This window comes from Schistocerca nitens, chromosome 7 (genome assembly GCF_023898315.1).
Source record: "Schistocerca nitens isolate TAMUIC-IGC-003100 chromosome 7, iqSchNite1.1, whole genome shotgun sequence".
Lineage (NCBI taxonomy): Eukaryota > Metazoa > Arthropoda > Insecta > Orthoptera > Acrididae > Schistocerca > Schistocerca nitens.
In genome coordinates, this window is record NC_064620.1 from 106632364 (window position 1) to 106654251 (window position 21888).

Sequence of the window (21888 nt, forward strand, 5' to 3'; positions counted from 1 at the left end):
TGAGCTCAGTCCCTGAATAGTCCCCAATTCCCCTGATTTCCAGAACCTACGGCAACCCTGTAGATACACTAATATAAATGAAATGAGTGAACTGATTTCACACACACACGCACGCACGCACGCACGCGCGCACGCACACACACACACACACTCACACACACACACACACACACACACACACACACACACAAAAATCAGAAAATTGTTGATCTGTAACTGTATCACACGAAAAAAATATTTCTAAAAACAAAGATGATGTGACTTACCAAACGAAAGTGCTGGCAGGTCGATAGGCACACAGATATATTTTTCCCACGTGGAATGTTTCCCTCTATTATATCCATATCGAAAAAAATACTTCTTTTGACATCTGTTAACCAAATTCACACTCTAAATTAAAATATTCTCTAAAGTCTTGCAACACCCAAGACTGAAATCTTGCTTGTCTCAATGCCAATTACAGGCAAAACTCATCGAGAGTCTCAATTACTGGAATGGATGAACTGTGTATGAACATAATTAATTTGGCATGGAACCCACAGATTCCAAGTGCTACCTGCCAGTGGCCTATCTCATTCTCCTCGTTTCACAATAAGGATTATGAAAATAAATATGAAACCTGAAATATTGACTATCTGCACAGTCATAATTAATCTTAAATAAAAATTGTGGGAACCAAATAAATAAAAAATAAATTTAAAAAAATGCCTGCAAGGGGACTCAACCTAAAGACATCACCCTTTTAAAACAAAGCCCTTATTCGCTCAGCTGTGAGCTCCATGATTATACAAAGTATACAAGGACGTGTAAAATTTCCAACTATTTTCTTGGAAATAGGTGAGATTCATATCTTCCTTTTTACAAACACAGAAGTCCTAGTCATGCCCCTCCTGTTAACAAGACTCAAATTGGTGAGCAGAAGTTTGTACGGTTTCCTAGTAAGCACTGTTAAATGTTGGTGAAGAAGAGGGACACAAAGATAACTGATTATAATCAAAATCATTTATAGATCTCTCTGACCAGATGAAGTCGTTCTCCCATCATCTAAGGCAGAGTCTGAAATGATACAGGAAGCTAGTAAGTGAACTGATGACAGGGTCAGTGCTGGTAACATGTGGTTTAGTGATACATCAACAAAAAGAAAATTTCAGTCACTAAATTTGAAGAAGAAGTAAGTTTAGAATTGCCCCACACAGAAGATGCAGATAAACATGACACATCTTACCAAAGCTGTCACATTGCTTGGATATCACACACTTGTGAACATTGGAGCAGCCAGACACATGTGTAAAGTGTGTTACAAACAAATGAAGTGTGGATGTGGATGAGAGCAAGCTATCAAGAAATGAAAATAAACTGCTTGGAAATGTGCATGTTTTTGTGTAGAATTTCCCCCCCCCCCCCCCCCCCCGCATACAGGTGTTGCCGAAGTTATTTTCAGTCCTTGAAAACTGTAAACCATGAAAATGATTTGTTACTGGGGACATCATCCGCTGTTAACACAGCATGCTGCTGCGAGTTGCCATGGCACGACAGAGCTTGAAATGAAAATATGTAGACGAGTTTTAGTTATTTCATGTGGTCCAGAGAGAAAATTTTCCAAGAGTTATTTTTAACTTGTGTGGCAGTCAATGTTTTAAAGAACCATCAGCATCCTGGATTACATTAAATGTAGATAACCAAATACAGTATACTTTAATCTTGTGCATTGTGTCAGTAAAATCCATCTGACACCCACTGTTTTCACCAGGACCACAAACCCAGTAATTGGCTGCACAAGGAACACAATAGGAAGTTCCTGTAAATACTGTAAATACCTGTAAACTAACGAGTTACAGTGGCCTGAAAACTGGCTAATGGAATGAGAGAGAGTTTGAAAACATTATAAACTAACTAGTCACAATTTTCACAGAATTCGTTTGTTACTCTACATCCAGTATCCAAAATGGTTAGGAGCCATTCCTCTACATCATTCACAAAGCAAACAAGAAAGAAAGAAAGAAAGTTAACAGTGTAAGAGGATATGTCAAGAATAAAATAAACAAATTTAGCATTCAAGATCATACACTGACATAAAAACCACATGACAATGACTTAGTTACAAGTTTATAATAGTAGTGGTATAAATTTTGTTTTTTATTCAGACACACAACAAACTAATACACACTTCCAATAGATATACATACACAATTTCCTCCCATTCTTCTGGATCATCAACATCATCTGTGAAACCATAAACAGGTTTCTTTGCAAGCACACAATGACGTTTCTTACGTGTACCATCCTTGTTGTCTGGTAAAACATTCTGGGAACAGAGAAATAAAATATTTTATTATTTTGCTAAATCAAGGACACATTGTCATGTTTCAAAGTGGAGGCAAGAAAGAATTAGTGTTTTTACATAGAGGCCTTTGCTGTAACTGTACTTCACAACTGTGACTCTCTCCAGTCTCTTACCATACTTCCTGGATAAGTAAATAATACACAATACAGTAAAAAATTAATGGATGTGAAGGCAAGAAATCTTGTCACATATTAACCAAACTATTCTCCACACTTACTGGGTGAAGACACACACAATCACACTGTTCTCATGAAGCAGACAGTATTGGGATCTTGACAAGAGCAGATGATTGTACTTTGACAAGTTGGTCATCTCTTTGCTTCAACACTTACAAGGAGAGGTCCCCAGTGATGGGATTGACTTTTTGAAACCATCTACGCGTTTTTGTAAGTTAAGGTCCTAGGTATCACAAACTGCAGCCATTCACACTGGAGGGCCCACTTTTGCGAACGATTAAAGAGAGGGGAAGGGGGGGGGGGGGGGGATCAGAATTTTGGGTGATGCTCAATAGCATTAAAAAAGTTTTATTTTATAGACTGTTTGTGTGGTGTAATGAATAGGGTAGGGTTTGGATCTCGTCAGCTGTATTAATTTTTTATCTTTAAATCTTCATCGAAATGACTTTGATCATCATTTTTATTCAGTTACCTGATTTAAATGTGATTTTCTATTTTCATACCTTTGTCATAATTTTAATCACAATATCAGCTTCTACATTTGCTCTAATTTTTCTTTCTGTTGTTCTTTATCCAATCGAAATCTTGGTTCACGTGTTTTTAATTAAGTTTGTGCATCGATTTCAATATAATTTCTTTCATTTTTATCATCCTATTATTTATACAGGCTATTTCATTCTTTATATCTATTCCTCATTTTGCCTGAATTTTGTTTTACTTGTACTTTCATTTAAATCTTCATCTGTGTTATTTTACCCATAGCGCAAGAGGAATTTTGGGTATAAATGTTTCGATGAGGATTACTAAGCAAAAAAATTGCACTTCTTGTGACGAAAAACACATTGCACACGAAAAATACATTGTTCACATCATTGCACAGTCAATACAAATAGATAATTTTGCCTTTTTTTTTTAACCGATAAATCAGAATTTTCAAGTAATTGAATATTATAATAGATAAATATAATTAAATTCACAATCACATGAATTCCAAGTGGAAAAAGAATTATATAAGGAAAAAATAAAACAAATGAAAAAGATCATACTGTGATTAAAATTATGTGACAAAGGAGTAGAAATAAAAAATTACATTTAAACAAATTAACTGAATAAAAATAATAATCAAAATCATTTCAATAAAGATTTAAAAATACAAAATAATGCACCCGACGACATTCAAACCCACAACCCTTCACGTTTGAAGGCCTTAACCTTATCCATTACATCATGCAACCAGTCTACATAATACAACATTGTTAACGCTATTGAGTGTCAGACAAAATTCCAATTTTTTTTTTTCATCAGTTACTCACAAATGAAGGTGCACCAGGCTGCAGTGTGTGATAACTGTATATTTGGTTTTTAAAAAAGTCTATACCAACGGCGGGGACCTATCCTTGCTAGCATGTGGCAGATGTAATGCTACAGCGATTGTGGCAAATGGGAAAGCGGTGTGTGTAATATTACATCACACCACTTAAGGAGTTTTTCTGTGAAATAAAAATTAATTATTAATAAAGCATTTTTTTTATTATCACATCACAGACATTACCTTACATGAGTGTTCCCTTGTCCACAACATTTTGTGTGCTTTTGGGATGATTTTGATTTCAAAATGTACAGTGGAGAGAAAAAACAGTTGAAGAAAAATCAAAATTTCTTGGCAAGTATTTGGACACTGAAAACTATGTCATGTTACAAAGCATATGAAAAGTTTGATAATTCTAAATTTGTTTGATGTGTGATTGCTGCACATGCTTAACATATTTTCACAGGTTATGTTGTTGTGAATGTTTCTCCAGCTGGTACATCATGAAATGTATCAGAATGTGCTTTATATTTTATATGTCCACTTATCTAAAGTAGGGAAAAACGTAAGATAAGAGTGGCTGTGATTTCGATGGTGACCGAACAGATGTTGATGAAATTCCTGACAACTGTCTACACAAATCCTAACGAATTAAAACAGAATGGAGGACTCGACATATCGAGTGAATATTTACATTTTTTTAAAAATTTCTTTCACATTACACTAATAACAGCCATGAAGGATGTAATGGTACTTGAATTACGTAACCATTACGGCACCTCACCTCAACCTCTTGATACCAGCAATATTCTACTGTGTTTCTGTAAAACAGTTAACATATTTCTGTGACAACATTCAGATTTGATTTCATTAATGTAGAGGTACTTTGATACATCAATATGTTTATATTGCAATATTATTCTCACATGTATTCTTTCTTTTGTCACTATGATCTTTGAAGTACATGTAACTCTGATTTTTGGGCACATAAGCGGTTATTAGAGAGTCAAGTCTTGGTCGTCATGTTGAAAAGACGCAGCAAATTGTAGTCAGTTTATGAAATGTGAACTTTAACGGTGAGGAAGATATTTTCAAGTATATTTTATATTGTGAAGTGATGGTGCAACAAAAGTAATAAAAAAGAAGTGTAACTTAAATTCGGAGTGCTGATTATATTTTTTCATCACCATTGTCTTAACTTGAGAAATCTTCAAGAATGGTTTATGAAACACATCTATAAAACTTTTGAATATCGCAGAATAACACCTAGACCTCATTGCATCCAAGCTTGGAATCATCACTACCTAGATTTTTGACGACTGAGCCATGAGCTCACAATGAGACCAGCGTGGGAAACACGAAAAGATGAGTGCCTAGTTTATCCATTACTTCATGAAATGACTTTATTAATTGTGCTCTAAGGACACCTGCCACATAATATAACTTTGTTGTTGCCCAAAAATGCAATATTTATCAGTGTGAGCAACACTACAATCATAATTAATTTTTGACCTTTGTTGTGGTAGCGTTGTTAGAACGAACAGAGGAATTGTTATGCAGGGCAGAAATTTTCTAACCTTGAGTTCTGAGACTAATCCGCCTAGTTCTAGGGTTAAAAGAGATACAGCAGGAAAAAAAGAAAGAAACATCCTTACTACAGAGCTGTATATGGTAACACATAACAGACCGGATGTGAAGAGTCATTGGAATACTGAGCCTGGTGCCAGTTGCAACTTTTACTCCAGTACTTCGCCAAGGGAGAAGTTTATAACTGTATTATCCATGTCTGACCTGAATGACAACACAGAGGCAAAACAGAGTTGCCAGCAAGTGAAGACTTTATAAAGTTAAATTTCTCCCAAGTTTGTGGTCAATAAATGAAAAAATACGGTACGAAGTTTTATATCTTAACTGACGCCAGGATAGAATAAATATGAATTTTTGAAGTGCATCGTGGAAAACATGAGGCTAAAGATCACAGTGGCACACATGACTTGTCCCCACTCTGTAGCAGCCACAGATAAGCAGTCATGTGCGTGAGGTGTGCTTGCTTCTGTGTGTGTGTGTGTTTTTAACTTTCCAAAGAAGGCTTTAGAACAAAGCTGAATGTGTAACAGTCTCTTTGTAGTGCCTGCCTGCAAGTCTGTGTGTCATATTTACAATAAGTAGCAATCTATCAATCTCTAGTTGTTATAAACCTATCTATTTTGCAATAAAGTGTAGACTTACCAGAAGGAATAGCTGAAGCTAATACTGGTCTGATTGAGACAGAAGTAAAAAACAGGAAAAGACTGTCTACAGCACTAAAAGCTCATAGGAGCAGATTTCTCTCATACTGAAGCCCAAGTGACATGCCTTGCTTTTGAACCTCCCCAACACACAAATCTTTCCTCCCCAAGGAAGTTCTGAAAGACCAGGATTGTGCCACTAATTTTAATACGTGTCTGTTGGTAGAACTAAAAATTTTGTCTCTTCAAGGCAAGTATTGGGCAGATAATTTACAGTCAATCCACTGTAACAAAGTTTATGCACATAACGTATATATAAAGGTTTGCTGTTCTCTTTTATGGTGTCAACAGTGTGTTTTTCACTGAAATAAAAATTTTCACAGATAAGGCTGGCTGAAATGACACCTCATATGAATGCAGTGTTAGGCTGCGTATCTACCTTTGCTCCAACTGATATCTAACAGTAGCACAATAAATGCCACATTTCACTTTGATCTTCTGTTTTGTGTCACATAAATTTACTACGAAAAAAATGTAAACAAGAACATCATTGTTTACTTGTCTAGTTCAATATAATATTCTTCTTTTTTTAAAAAAAAGGAAATAAAGAAACTGTACAGAAATATACCTGTCCATGGAACTATTGATATAATAAAGTGTAACTTAATAAAAAATAAACAGCTTTGCAAGGCAGAGATATACAAACTTATACAGATGTTGCAATTAGTTCTAGCATATAAGTACTTCTAATTCAGCACAATCTAGTCTATATGCAGCCAAATGGCCTACCAATGGGAATTGGTCTTGCAGGACTTTTAGCTGACAAATTAACCATTTGGAAAAAAAAAATATTCTTCAGGGCCAATGCCCATTTAAATCACCTTGTTCGATGGTACAGTAGATGAAACCGAATCCTTTGCAAATGGCATGAGTAACACGCACACAACATGAAATTCACTGTTGAGCATCAGATGGAAAAGGGTATCAATTCCCTTGATCTTAGAATAAAAAGGCTGAATCAAAAGTATACCTTTGAAATTCATACACAACCAACCACCACAGACATAATTATAAATAATTCTTCATGTCACCCTACCCAGTAAAAAATATGGGCTATTTCAGATCCATGTTAAACTGCATAAATAAAATTCCCCTCAGTTAATTTGCCATGGAGAAAGATATCAATATTATCAAAAGTGTAGCTAAAAATGATGGCTATAAGCCACCAAATAACTGACCACCCAACAATAAAATTAAAGATAGTAAATCACTTGCAGGTAATTCACAACCAACAGCAGAAACGTAATGATTTGCACGCATTCCCTTCCTGGACGCAAACTCATATCAAACTACCAATCTTTCCTGAATGACAGGAGTTCAAGTATGTTTCCGTACTAACAACACTGGGCAACATAACATTATCCATAGCACCGAAACCACCAGCCTACGTCTAGAAAAATCAGGTGTTTACATGATTATTTGTGACAACTGCTCCAGCTTTTATCTTGGACAGGCCAGCAGAAGCTTCAGTATAAGATATTGAGAACACATGGGCGCCTTTAGAATAAAAAATTTAAATACATCCAAAATAGCCACTCACACGAACCAATATGGACAGTTTCTGACATTAATGGCAACTCACAGTTATTACACACCACTCACAAAGGTAAGAAAATAGACCTCTTAGTGGAGCTAGAAATTTATATTCACACCCTCAACACAATCTAAATGAACAGCTGGAGCTGGACAATAAACATTTTTTGAATAATTTCCTTGGGCTGTTCACAGAAATCAAACACAAATTGAACCCCGAACTGTCACACCACCGCAGTTTGAGATACCAGTATATAACTGCATGAATGTAAACTACCATGATGAACAAATGTATCACTCTCATTCCACCCTCCAACTTTTGAATTTTGTTCTCCTGAAATTAACTTACGAACTGTAATGATATCCAAATATCTGTATATATAAATTCAAAAACAATCAATTATTGATACTATAATGTAAAGGACAGAAAAAAAAAAAATCTACTCACCAAGTGGCGGAAGGGGAACACATACATGAAAGGATTAATCTTTCACAAGTTTTCAGGGCCAGTAGCTGCTCCTCCTCCTCCCGGAGGAACAGTTGAAGGGGAAGGAAGAGGGGTGAAGGAAAAGGACTGGATAGGTTTAGGGAAAGAGATACAGTTTAGAAGTAACCCAGAACCCCACGTCAGGGGAGACTTACACGACAGGATGAGAAGGAAAGAGACGGTTGGGGACTGCACCAGATGAGATTTGAAAATCTGAGAGCTTAAAGGTGGAAGACAGGGTAATATGCAAGATTATTACTAAACCATCGTGCACGTGTTAATAAAGAGTGAAAAGCTAAGTGCACTGTATGTAACGGAGGTGGGACGGGGACTGTGAAAAATAGACAAAGAAAATGAAAGATGTAGAAAACTGAAGTGGAGTGAAGAAAGGAGTAGTTTCTGTGAATAAATGCTGAGATAGAAGGAAGTAACATCAATTAAGGCCAGGTAGGTAGAAAGAACCAAGGACATGTTTTAGTGCTAGTTCCCACAAGCAGAGTTCTGAGAAACTGGAGTCTGGGGAAAGAATCCAGATGGCACCGAGGTCATGATGGTCATGTTGTACAGCATGCTCTGCAACACAATATTGTGTGTTGCCTGTATCACTGTGTAACCCACTCCCAAAACCTTTCCAACAGCAAACCTGAAATCGAACCCTGCCTTTAACCGTTCAGTGACCACAATCCCAGCTTGATCCACCACCACTATCTAAGAATCATCCCTTACAAGCCTTCAGAGAATTCATCACATCCAGCATTGCTTCACAACCTTTTCTCAGGTCCCTACAACATGACCCTAACCTGTCCTCTGCAAAACACAGGCTCTACATTCCCTACAAGCTGATGACTCCATCATTATCCTCCCAGCAAAGGGTCTACCACTGTGGTACATGTTTGACAGGAATAACATCCACAAACCCAACCATCCTGGTCATCCTATAGTTGCTGACTTCAAAGCACCCACAATACATGTATCTGCCTTAGTGGATCAACACCTGCAACCCATAGTACAAATACTTTCCTCCTATATTAACGATACCAACCATTTCCAAGACTGTCTGAAATCTGAGCCCGTCCCACTCCCACCAGACACCTTACTTGTCATCACTGGTGCCGTCTCCCTCTATACCAACATCCCCCACATACGTGGTCGGTCTGCTGATGAACATTTTCTCAGTTAACTCCCACCTGATTCCAAGCCTATGGCATCCTTTTTGCTCACCTTAATCAACTTAATACCTACCAACAATTACTTCACCCTTGAGGGGCAGACACACATACAGATCAGGAGTACGACCATGGGAACCAGGATGGCTTCTTCCTAAGCCAACCTTTTCATGGGTTGCTTGGAGGGGGCTTTCCTGGGATCCTTAAGTCTTCAACTCCTGGTTTGGTTTAGATACATTGATGACATCTTTGCTGTATGGATTCATGGTGAGGCTGAACTGTTAAAATTCCTGGAATCTCTAAATGCCTTCTCCCGATTAAATGCCACATGGTCCTTTTCCGAATCTCATGCCACTTTTGCTGGTGTTTATCTCATCCTCAACAAAGGCCAGTTACACACTTCTGTCCATATCATACCCACTAAAAAACAACAGCACTTACAAAATGTTGTTACAGCTGATCCCTACAAAAAACAACTTCCGAGCACACCACTAATCACCCAGTATTATCCTGGTCTTGAATGTATCGATCAGCTACTTCGACAAGGTCATGACTTCCTAAAATGATGCCTTGAAATGAGATCCATTCTGCCTCAGATTTTGCCCGTCACATGTAGAATAGCTTTTTGTCACCCTCCCAAACCCCACGATATCCTTGTCAGACACTATGCTCCTTCTGCACCCATCTCCCTATCCTATGGCTCCTACCCATGTGACAATCCCCAGTGCAAGACTTGCCCTATGCACCCTCCTACCACCAGCTGTTCCAGTCCTGTAACTGGCAAAACATATACTATCAAAGGGCGAGCCACCTGTGAAACGATACGTCATATACCAGCGGTTACGTAAACACTGTTCAGCCTTTTATATTGGCATGACTACCATCTAGTTATCAGACAGGATGAATGGCCATAGGCAGAGTTACAGATAACACACAATACCCTGTTGCATAGCATGCTGTACAACATGACAATCATGACCTCAGGGCCTGTTTCACCACATGGGCCATATGGGTCCTTCCCCCAGATACCATTTTCTCAGAACTCCGCAGGTGGGAACTAGCGCTATAACATGTCCTTGGCTCTCGCAACCCACCTGGTGGTTAATTGCTTCTGTCTCACCATTTATCAACAGTAATCACTCCTTTCTTCACTCCATTTCAGTTTTCTACATCTTTCATTTTCTGACCCCTCTATTTTTCACTGACCCACCTACCACCTATGTTATTAGGGTGTATATGTGGACAAAGAACAAAAATTCCTGGATTTTTCCCGGATTTCCCGGTTAAAAACACACTTTCTCCCGGGTGAAAATAAACTTTTTCCGTGTTATGTAACAGTATACTCTTCCTCAGCACTGTAAAGCTCGTCAATCCTTTGAATGTTTATGGTTTTATATACTAACGTAGAATTTTGCGGCACTTTAGAAAATGAAACTCGGGGGAAAAACATGTTTTGATAGACCTTTGATGTGTAGCAACATGTACGCTACATATTTTCGTATTACAAAGGTATAAATTTGAATTCCACCAAACACCACATGTCACTTTCCGAAGCATTCAAATCGAGATTGCAATGCACCGCGCGTTTGTAAGCCAGTCATAGCTCATGTCACGTGATCTCGCCAGCTGATGACAGCATAGGCATGTGATGTAGTCAACCAATAGCAAGATCACTCTTAAGTAGCGCGAACACACAAATAAGAAAAGTTAATGGTTTAAATTAATATACATAGCATTCACATATAATATTGGTCTCTAAGATTAATAAGCTGGAAGAGAAGTAAAGCTTCCACATATAACGTTGATATTTTTTGTGCTTGTTACACTATGAGATACATCACACAAGTGTGCCAGCAAAATTTTTAATAACGACGTAAATGTCTGATCTTCTGGGATCGAAATTCTTCTAAATGGTCGTCCTCAAAGAGTTGATTGTTGATTTTGAAATCGGAGTCAAACGCTTTGTGATTTAAGAAATTCATCGTACATTCTCGCACATAGTACATCTTGCGTAACACGAAATTTGCCTTGAATGTAACGCTTTTCAAACCACCATTTCCAATATCTTCCTGCGACCTTTTAGAAATAGGTTCGTTTCAGCAGTCGCAAGTGAGGGCGAGATAACAGGCGTCACCGCGCTTGCGCAGCTACGATGACACAGGAAGCCCATAAGTTCATATGTATAAAACATTAAAAGATCTTACATTATGTCATAAAAGAAACAAGACATCAGAGGATACGTCAAGAGCGTCAGAATTTCGTGAACCATAATAGAATGCATAATTCGGCTTAAAATGCACATTTGTATTTAAATTTTCTTGGAGTACCAGTACTGTATTATCTCATGTTTGGTTCTTTATTATGGCATAATGCCATACGTGCACTTGAAATGCAGTGAACAGTTGAAACTAGCCAATAGTGTGAAATTAAACACTTCGTTTCAGATAAATTGACTGCCTCGGCAGAAAAGATTAATAAAAGCTAAATCTCTTTAGCAAACCGGCAAAAATAACTTCATTGTTCTGCAAGGCAATTAATGCTTGTCTGTCAATAAGGTGGACATAATATCTGAAACTAATAACGTATTTTAGCCTTCCGTAATTATGCGAACATACACTCCTGGAAATGGAAAAAAGAACACATTGACACCGGTGTGTCAGACCCACCATACTTGCTCCGGACACTGCGAGAGGGCTGTACAAGCAATGATCACACGCACGGCACAGCGGACACACCAGAACCCGCGGTGTTGGCCGTTGAATGGCGCTAGCTGCGCAGCATTTGTGCACTGCCGCCGTCAGTGTCAGCCAGTTTGCCGTGGCATACGGAGCTCCATCGCAGTCTTTAACACTGGTAGCATGCCGCGACATCGTGGACGTGAACCGTATGTGCAGTTGACGGACTTTGAGCGAGGGCGTATAGTGGGCATGCGGGAGGCCGGGTGGACGTACCGCCGAATTGCTCAACACGTGGGGCGTGAGGTCTCCACAGTACATCGATGTTGTCGCCAGTGGTCGGCGGAAGGTGCACGTGCCCGTCGACCTGGGACCGGACCGCAGCGACGCACGGATGCACGCCAAGACCGTAAGATCCTACGCAGTGCCGTAGGGGACTGCACCGCCACTTCCCAGCAAATTAGGGACACTGTTGCTCCTGGGGTATCGGCGAGGACCATTCGCAACCGTCTCCATGAATCTGGGCTACGGTCCCGCACACCGTTAGGCCGTCTTCCGCTCACGCTCCAACATCGTGCAGCCCGCCTCCAGTGGTGTCACGACAGGCGTGAATGGAGGGACGAATGGAGACGTGTCCGTCTTCAGCGATGAGAGTCGCTTCTGCCTTGGTGCCAATGATGGTCGTATGCGTGTTTGGCGCCGTGCAGGTGAGCGCCACAATCAGGACTGCATACGACCGAGGCACACGGCGAACACCCGGCATCATGGTGTGGGGAGCGATCTCCTACACTGGCCGTACACCACTGGTGATCGTCGAGGGGACACTGAATAGTGCACGGTACATCCAAACCGTCATCGAACCCATCGTTCTACCATTCCTAGACCGGCAAGGGAACTTGCTGTTCCAACAGGACAATGCACGTCCGCATGTATCCCGTGCCACCCAACGTGCTCTAGAAGGTGTAAGTCAACTACCCTGGCCAGCAAGATCTCCGGATCTGTCCCCCATTGAGCATGTTTGGGACTGGATGAAGCGTCGTCTCACGCGGTCTGCACGTCCAGCACGAACGCTGGTCCAACTGAGGCGCCAGGTGGAAATGGCATGGCAAGCCGTTCCACAGGACTACATCCAGCATCTCTACGATCGTCTCCATGGGAGAATAGCAGCCTGCATTGCTGCGAAAGGTGGATATACACTGTACTAGTGCCGACATTGTGCATGCTCTGTTGCCTGTGTCTATGTGCCTGTGGTTCTGTCAGTGTGATCATGTGAAGTATCTGACCCCAGGAATGTGTCAATCAAGTTTCCCCTTCCTGGGACAATGAATTCACGGTGTTCTTATTTCAATTTCCAGGAGTGTATTTTAATTCATTTGATAGCTCCCAGCCACAAAAATCGGTTTTGATATCATTTAACGTGAGAGCAATAAACGAAGAGGAAACAACAAAATCACTGAACGTGAACACGGGTCACGTGGAGACGACCCACCTCCCCACTACAACTCAGACTGCTCTGTGCACCAGCCCCAGATTTACTATATTTACGAACTGGGGTAATATTAAGTAGTGGTGCCAAGCCACACTTCTGTAACCAGAAGTGGGAGAAGATACTACTCATACAAGACTCAACTGCGCATGCGCAAGGGCCCCGCCCGCAACTGCTCAAAAGAATCTAATTTAAATAGTTGTCACGTCACGCTCATCGGAGGCAATTTGTTGTTATAAAGCATTGCATAGTCTTCCTAAAGCCTTTGACACACTATCTATTGGCAGTCGCTTGTATGAGCACTGTTTTGTTGTTGTACACGGCGCATTTCCTTTGCAACTTAAGTTTTTTTTATTTTTTATGTTTTGTTGCTGCAGTATTATTCTGCAGTAGCGGGATACGGTAATATCCTTTGTCAGAGTATTGGCTCTTACCAGTCAAAATCACTGAAACAATGAAAAATTTCCGGAATCCTAAGCAATTCCCGAGTTTTTCCCGATTTTCTCCCGGATGAAAAAATTCCCGGGTTTTTCCCGGATATCCCGGTTGTCCCGTGTCGTATACACCCTGGTTATACATAGCTTTTCATTCTTATTAACTCGCGCATGATGTTTTAGTAATAATCAGTCTTGCATATTACCCTGTCTTCCACCCTTAAGCTCTCAGTTTTTCAAATCTCGTCTGATGCAGTCCCCAACAATCAGTCTTTCCTCCTCATCCTGTCCGGTAAATCTCGCCTGACCCGGGGTTCTGGGCAACTTTAAACTGTAACCCTTTCCCTAAACCTCTCCACTCCTTTTCCTTCACCCCTCTTCCTTCCCCTTCAACTCTTCCACCAGAAGGAGGAGTCACTTGCTCCAAAATCTTGTGAAAGTTAAATCTGTGTGTGTGTGTGTGTGTGTGTGTGTGTGTGTGTGTGTGTGTGTTTTCCCCTGCCAGTGCTTGGTGAGTAGATTTTCTTATCTGTCTTTTACATTATATTACCAATAATTGATTATTTTCGTTGTTATATTAGCTGTTGTGGCCATCGTTCCTTGTTTTGTAATCCTCTTGTCAGTATTTGTTGTCATCTGTCTTGTTCAAACTATCGTCTGTTTTCTACTTTTTGTGCTACTATTCCGATTGTTTATTTATCTGTACCACCCAGATTAAACAACAACTTGCCACTACATCTTTTCTAGTTCCAGTTTTCATGCACGTAGACAGACCCATTGCTATTTGTGAATTTGCATATAATAATTCCACTGTTATTTACGAATTTGCCTACAGTTCACTACATTACTGGGCATTCTCTCGATTGTATAGCACCGAATTATTTTCAAATTTGACAGCTATTTCCTTTCCCGCCCTCACGCTCCACTTAACCTGTTTCTTTCATGTTTTTGTGTGTGTTTTTCACCAAACCCCTCTGATCAACTTTGGCTTTGAAGTATTTCATCAATAATTACCACTGGCAAAATATAAAAAATGCATAGTAAAAATTTATCCTACTGTCTTAATATTAAGTTTATGCTTAGGGTGCAAATATTTTTCTGTTATTAACATGTTACATTTTGCACACCCTACATCATCATTGCTCTGATTACATCCTTGGTCAATATTTAATGATTGATATCTTTGTATCTTTGCTCAATGATAATCTTTGCATTGTAAAGAAAAACATCAAGTGTATAACATATGTGTGATGCTCAACACATATTTTAATAATATTATGAAGTGTGGCCAATTAGCTTTTGTACAATGTGTGTGTTGTAGTGGAATTCAAGAACATATACAGCGAGCTAGAAAACCACATGGACCACAATAAAACGAACAGCAATCTACTGGAAATGTAAAAGGCAAGCAGTTTAGTGTATTTTTATTATTGGAACAACCGATAAAGTGGCACTAAATACTCAAACACTTGTGCAGTGTGGAGCAGATGACATGCTGTTAACCAAAATATCTGTGTGACGAAAAAAGTTAGCCATCAGAAGATGGATATGGTAGTTCGGAACTGGTTACGACAGTAAAATAAAAAATTCAGATAGTATTTGTGGCTGGTTGCCGCCTTTACCAACTATCATTAATGGTTGCGCAGTTCACAAGATCCAACCTGGATAAAATAACATTAAAATCTAAAATGTTTAAAACTTCCAAATATTGATTTCTAAAAGTCTGCAGATAACAGCAGTCACCTTTGATACAGCACTCTTGGTGTTAATCATCTAAAATTGTCACATTTGTGGGACTTATACATAACTGCATAGATTGTGCTACAATCAATAAATATATTTATACATTAGTATATATTTATTCAAGTAATACAGCCATGTTCCCTGTGCTATAATAACTACAGCGACAAGCTCAGTAACAACATCCTGCACTTGCCAATACCAAAAAATGGTAAGACTATGAAATGACCCCAATAATGCCACTAAACAGAGAAATGCTGTGTCATTATACTGTGAATATGATTATGATCACTAACACACATGCTGGTGCAGTTGCTTTTCGAAGTTGACACTTCCAAAAAATACCCAAAAAGACACTCAAATATTTCCAAATACATCACTCCCTTTTGAACTAACATATAGTACTGTAGAACCTCACATTTATGTTCCTGCAGATAATGATTTCCCACCATTTGCCGGATTTTTAATCAGTCCTGTCAAATTTTCTATGTTCAGAGTATTAATTTGCACCTGATTTTGCGTTAATATTTTTGCTATTTTCCTGTGATGTATGCTAAATGAAAAAATGTTTGTGGAGAAAAATCTGACAGTTTATGTAAAACAAGGCTGGCATGGTGGCCTATCCGTAGCATTTACAAACATTATTTGGTTAAGTTTCCCAACACCAGGGCACTCTACTCGGTAACCTGAATTGGTAGAAGTCTGAACAATTCATGATTTATCTCTCGCTGCTGCCATGCTCCACTCCACACAGTGGCTGAAGGGAGTAACTTAGGTTCCTTTGCATACAGGTATCATGACCAATGAACCACTTTCAAACTGTCCTTATTGAACATGTGCAGCTTTGTGATTGTTGTGACATGACACCTCTACGTTACTCTACCAAACATTTCACATGTTTTTTTGTTTGGGCACTTGTAGTGCTAGCTGGCACCTTTGTGTTGCTCAAGTGTTTTTAGTTTAAACACAACAACAGTTACATATTTTTGCATGCTTAGCAAGACACTTTTCGATAATTTATTCTGGTTTCAAGTGCAAGTATTTACAGAAGTACTTTTCGTTTATGTTTCACATACAAACAAAGTGAGTGAGTCTGCGCATGTGTGTTTCACATACAAACAAAGTGAGTGAGTCTGCGCGTGCGTGTTCCACATACATACAAAGTGAGTGAGTCTGCGTGTGCGTGTTCCACATACATACAAAGTGAGTGAGTCTGTGCATGCATGGTTTTCTATATAGTGGACGAGGCACTGTAGCTTATAACCTCAAAAAGACAACTACTGAGCAAGAGGTGCAGACCACCACATATTCAAACACCACACAAAATACTTAAGTTAATATTTGTGCTTGACAATGAGAATAATTTTCGAAACACATCGCAATAAGCATGAAAAAATATGTAAGTAATGCAGTGTTTGCTTATATAAATACTGTATGACGGTTGCATACTTTCCAAAAACAATTATTATGTACGAACTTTAAATGTTTCTGCTTCATATTACAAAATTCAGATAACCTCTTTTAGATAACAAACAAGTCCCTGGTGAATATTTTGATGCCTATTATGTACATATTTCATATATGAAGTGCAAAAATGGAAGGGTGGGGGGGGGGGGGGGGGAGGTCCTATACAACACATTTACTGCTTAAAAAGTTCGTTTCCCACATTTTACATTTTCCCTAATTTTACACTATTTTTTCACATCCCTTGGAAAGTGTAGAAGTGAGGCTTCACTGCATTCAAATATGCAGTGAAAGGAGACAGTTACTTCCATGCAAAGGTGGCAAGATGCTGCACACCAATGCTAAACATGCAGGGTCAATCACTATGAAATCGATAATACACTTGTTCAAATAGAACAATAAAAAAGAAATTAATAAGATTTTAGATATTACTAAACTTATGGAATGGTCTCTTATAAAACAACAAGATTAGGAAAGCATAGATTGCTACTCAGTGAAAGTGACATATTGAGATGCAGACAGGCATAAGAAAAGACTTACTTACAAGCTCTTCAGCAAAACTTACATGTAACAATATTTTCTTCATGTCAGTCTGCAACTCAACAAGTCATCTTTATGGTCAGTAGCAATCTATTATTTTCTAGTATTGATGATACTCCAACCCGGACTTTCCAGTGTTTGATTTCTCTTGCAAAACACAGGATGGATTAATGCACCAAAACTCTTAAGGAGAATAGCAATAGCTCTGAGTTCTATGAACAAATAATAAGTATTTCATGTAATCCAATTAGTCACTTCAGTTGTTAACTATGACTTTAGTTAAGCAACTACTATGCACAACAATTTCCGGCCACAGAATATCAAACATTCTCAGAGCCTGACAATTGAGATTACTTCAATGTTACATTTTCTCACAACATACAATACTCTCTCTCTCTCTCTCTCTCTCTCTCTCTCTCTCTCTCTCTCTCATGCCCACGCACGCAGGCCCACAAAAAAACTCTGTATGGCTACAATGCCCCGGCTGAGTTGGGGTGTTTCTGTATTGTAGCTCTGAAGATAATTTCCTCTGAAAACTGACAAATTACTCAGTCTTGTTTATGTGCCCAAGGACAACTCAGAACCTCAACTATTCAGTAAATTGTTACCTTTACTCCTCAAATTATTTACATTCCACTGAATACATTTCATTGTTGCATTTACAACTTCAAGATAAGTGCTGTATATTACCTTTACAAACATACAAAAATGAAAGCAGACAAAACCTCAAATATCATTTTCACAACACAAATTGGTAAAAATACATGCACACTAGTTACACTGAATTCACTTGGCTACTGTACAATGACCATGGGGAACTTTTAATAGTCAACTACTACCTGACGGCTCCAATAGTCTTGGTAAATGCTATCTGCAACCAATAAATCAGCCAAGGCAACAGAAGTAAGAGCTTGAAACCTCTGAATCTATGAAGTAATTTTAAGAATAATTATGTGTATCTGTACCACACACAATGGGAAAGAATGAAGAATAGGATTTAATATCCGTCAAAAACAAAGTCATTACAGATAAAACACTAAGTGATAGTGGGAGGAAACAGGAGCAATTGCCTTAACCTGTTTAGAGAAACCACAGAATACCTAAATCAGGATGGGCAGACACGATATTGATCCATCATCTTCCAAATGAGAGTCCAGTGTCTTATCACTACACACCTCGATCTGTGAGTACTAATTTATAAGTGATAAAAGAGATCACCTCATTTGATTCTGAATACACAACAGTTGCAGTACCAATGATTTTGTTAATAACATATTCAGGGTGTATACGTGAACAAGGGAAAAAAATTCCCGGATTTCCCGGTTAAAAATACACTTTCTCCCGGAGGAAAATACACTTTTCCCGATTTAAGTAACAGTATACTTTTCCTCGGAACTGTAAAACTTATCAGTCCTTTCAATGGTTGTGGTCTTATACACTGGCGTAGAATTTCCCGGCACTTTAGAAAACAAAACTCAGGGGGGGGGGGGGGGGGGGGGGGAACGTTTTGGAAAGATGTCTGATGTGCAGCAACATGTACACTGCATATTTCGTACTACGAAACTATAAATTCGAATTCCACCAAACACCGCATGTTACTTTCCGAAGGATTGAGATCAAGATTGCGATGTGCTTTTGTAAGCCAGTCGTAGCTCATGTCAAGCGATCTCGCCAACTGATGACAGCAGATATTCAGAGCATAGGACATGTGATGTAGTCAGCCAATAGCAACATCACTGTTAAGTAACACGAACACACAAATAGTGAAAGGTAATGGTTTAAATTAATATATATAGTGTTGCTACAAGAAAAGAAAAGCTTTCACGTATAATATTGGTCTCTAACATTAATAAGCTGCAAGAAAAGCTAAGCTTTCACACATACTGTTGATCTTTTATGCGGATGTTACACTTTAACATATATCACACAAATGTGCCAGTAAAATTTTTAACGACGACATAAATGTCTGATCTTCTGGGCTCGAAAATATTCTAAATGGTCGTTCTCAAAGATTTGAATTTTGAACGAGAGTCAAACGCTCTGTGATTTAAGAAATTCATCGAACACTGGCGGACAGAGTTCATCTTGTGTAAAAGGAAATTCACTTTACATGAAAGTAACGCTTTTCAAACAACCATTCGGAATTTTTTCCCGCGACCTGTTAGAAATAGATTCGTTTCAGCAGTTGCACCAGATGACAGGTGTCACCGCGCTTGCGCAGCTACAATGACGCAGGAAGCCCGTATGTTCGTACATGTAAAACATTAAAAGATCTTACATTATGTCATAAAAGAAACGAGACGTTAGAGGATACTCCAAGAGCATGGGAATTTTGTGAACCCTATTAAAATGCATAATTCGACTTAAAGTGCACATTCATACGTCCAGATTCAGATGTAAATTTTCTTTGAGTACCAGTACCGCATTATCTCATGTTTGGTTCTTTATTATGGCATAAAGCCATACGTGCTAGATGACGAAAACGTGAACTTGAAATGCAGCGAACAGTTGAAACTAGGCAGTAGTGTGGAATTAAACACTTCGTTTCAAATAAATTGACTGCCTCAGCAGAAAAGATTAATAAAAGTCAAATTTCTTTAATAAGCCGCAAAGATAACTTCATTGTTCTGCAAGGCGATTAACGCTTGACTGTCAGAAAGGTAGAAACAAAATAAAATCTGAAACTAAAAACGTATTTTAGCCTTCCGTAATTATGTGACTGTATTTTAATTCACTTGATAGCTACCGACCACAGAAACCCATTATGTTTTCATTTGACGTGAGAGCAATAAACAAAGTGGAAACAGCAAAATCAACACGGGTCACGTGGAGACTACCACCACCCCACTACAACTCAGACTGCTCTTTGCATCAGGTCCGGATCTACGAGATTTCCGAGCTGAGCCAATATTAGGTCCCTCCTCGTGCGTTTGACATAGTACGCCAAAAATTTAAAAAAATCTACTTTTCAAAAATATCTTCATATTGTAGCGCACATCTTTCTGAAGGGTCTGATACATAAAACATATATGATCGAGTGAACGTAAGACATGTTATTTAGTCTTAAGTGTGCCGAAGTGCAGTGCCACGTCTCCTCACAGAATTCTTCCATCGCACTTCACAGTATTCTTCCATCGCACATCTCTGTATTTCGTTCTGTGGGATTCAAACGTGTAATATTTTGTAATGGGTGCCATCAAACTATATTCAGGCCAGTGGAAATTATAACGTCCTGTGGTGCCTCTTCTGCTCCCAGTCGGCCGGTTTGACATCCTGCCCCTCTTTAAAAAATCTCGCAATTAAATTGTATGGGATTATTTGTAACCGGAAGGACAAGAACTCTACAGAAAATTTTCAGTCTTTACTGCCTATTAGCTAATAACTTGCTGTTCTGTGTGACATAAAATTAAATATAGGATACATAAAACGAGTAAAGACAGGAGACAAGCAAGACAGTGCACATTTCTTCAATCCTTAAGTCCTAGCTTTTATTTCTCTCTAATCTTGTCACAGCTTTATATGGCGTACTTTCCTTTCTGGGAAAGAATCTATTACGCCATCAAAGTTCGTCAACGTTTTGCTACATGAAAAAACACAGAAAAGCTGTTAATACAAATAGTACCCAAGACTGGCATGGTTTTTCGATCTGATTATGTGTATTTTGTCACTGTCTGCTAGATAAAAATGGTCATTTTTATAACACAACAGAATATAATTCACGAAGTACCAATATCAAATGCCTATTAGGCCTACTAAAAGCAAAAGGTTTTATGTTAGGAAATAGTTTCACATTTCATTCATACTCTCTAGCTTCTGAAGCAAGAGATCGAAAAGTAGTAGTACGAAATTTTTATATAAATTTGGAATCATATTCTTCCATAATTTTTGTCTGTTTCTTCTCCTTCCTCATTCTAACAAACAATCTTGTCATCACTAATTCTGTAACTATTCCTGCCAGTGTCAAAGTTTATTCCCTGGTTAACTTCACTAACCCTGCCACAATCATCTGTTTAGTTATCTCGCATTTGTTCTCCGGTTAGGCGTTATTACGTGTTCGTACAACACATTTTCTGCGCTACTCCCAGAATAGAACTTTAGCGGCTGCTAGCCGGGAACTGTATAACCGGCCCTTAGTAGTGTATTGGTCTGGCCAAATATTTTCTCTCAAAATTTCACTTTCTTGGATACACTGAGAAGACAATACGTAATCTTAGTTGCCTGTTATTCCTGTTAGTCGTTTATTCCC

The 21888-nt window shown here is 38.8% G+C and overlaps 1 protein-coding gene across 3 annotated transcripts in view; it reads right to left on the bottom strand.

The window, feature by feature from the left end:
• LOC126194995 (lymphoid-specific helicase-like) overlaps positions 1–21888 on the bottom strand; it is a 152230-nt gene that overhangs the window by 50700 nt on the left and 79642 nt on the right. For all 3 annotated transcript variants that reach the window (XM_049933414.1, XM_049933412.1, XM_049933413.1), the window contains one exon: positions 2187–2305. In XM_049933414.1, the coding sequence (XP_049789371.1) occupies positions 2187–2305 (119 nt within the window). The remainder of the gene's footprint in view (positions 1–2186; positions 2306–21888) is intronic.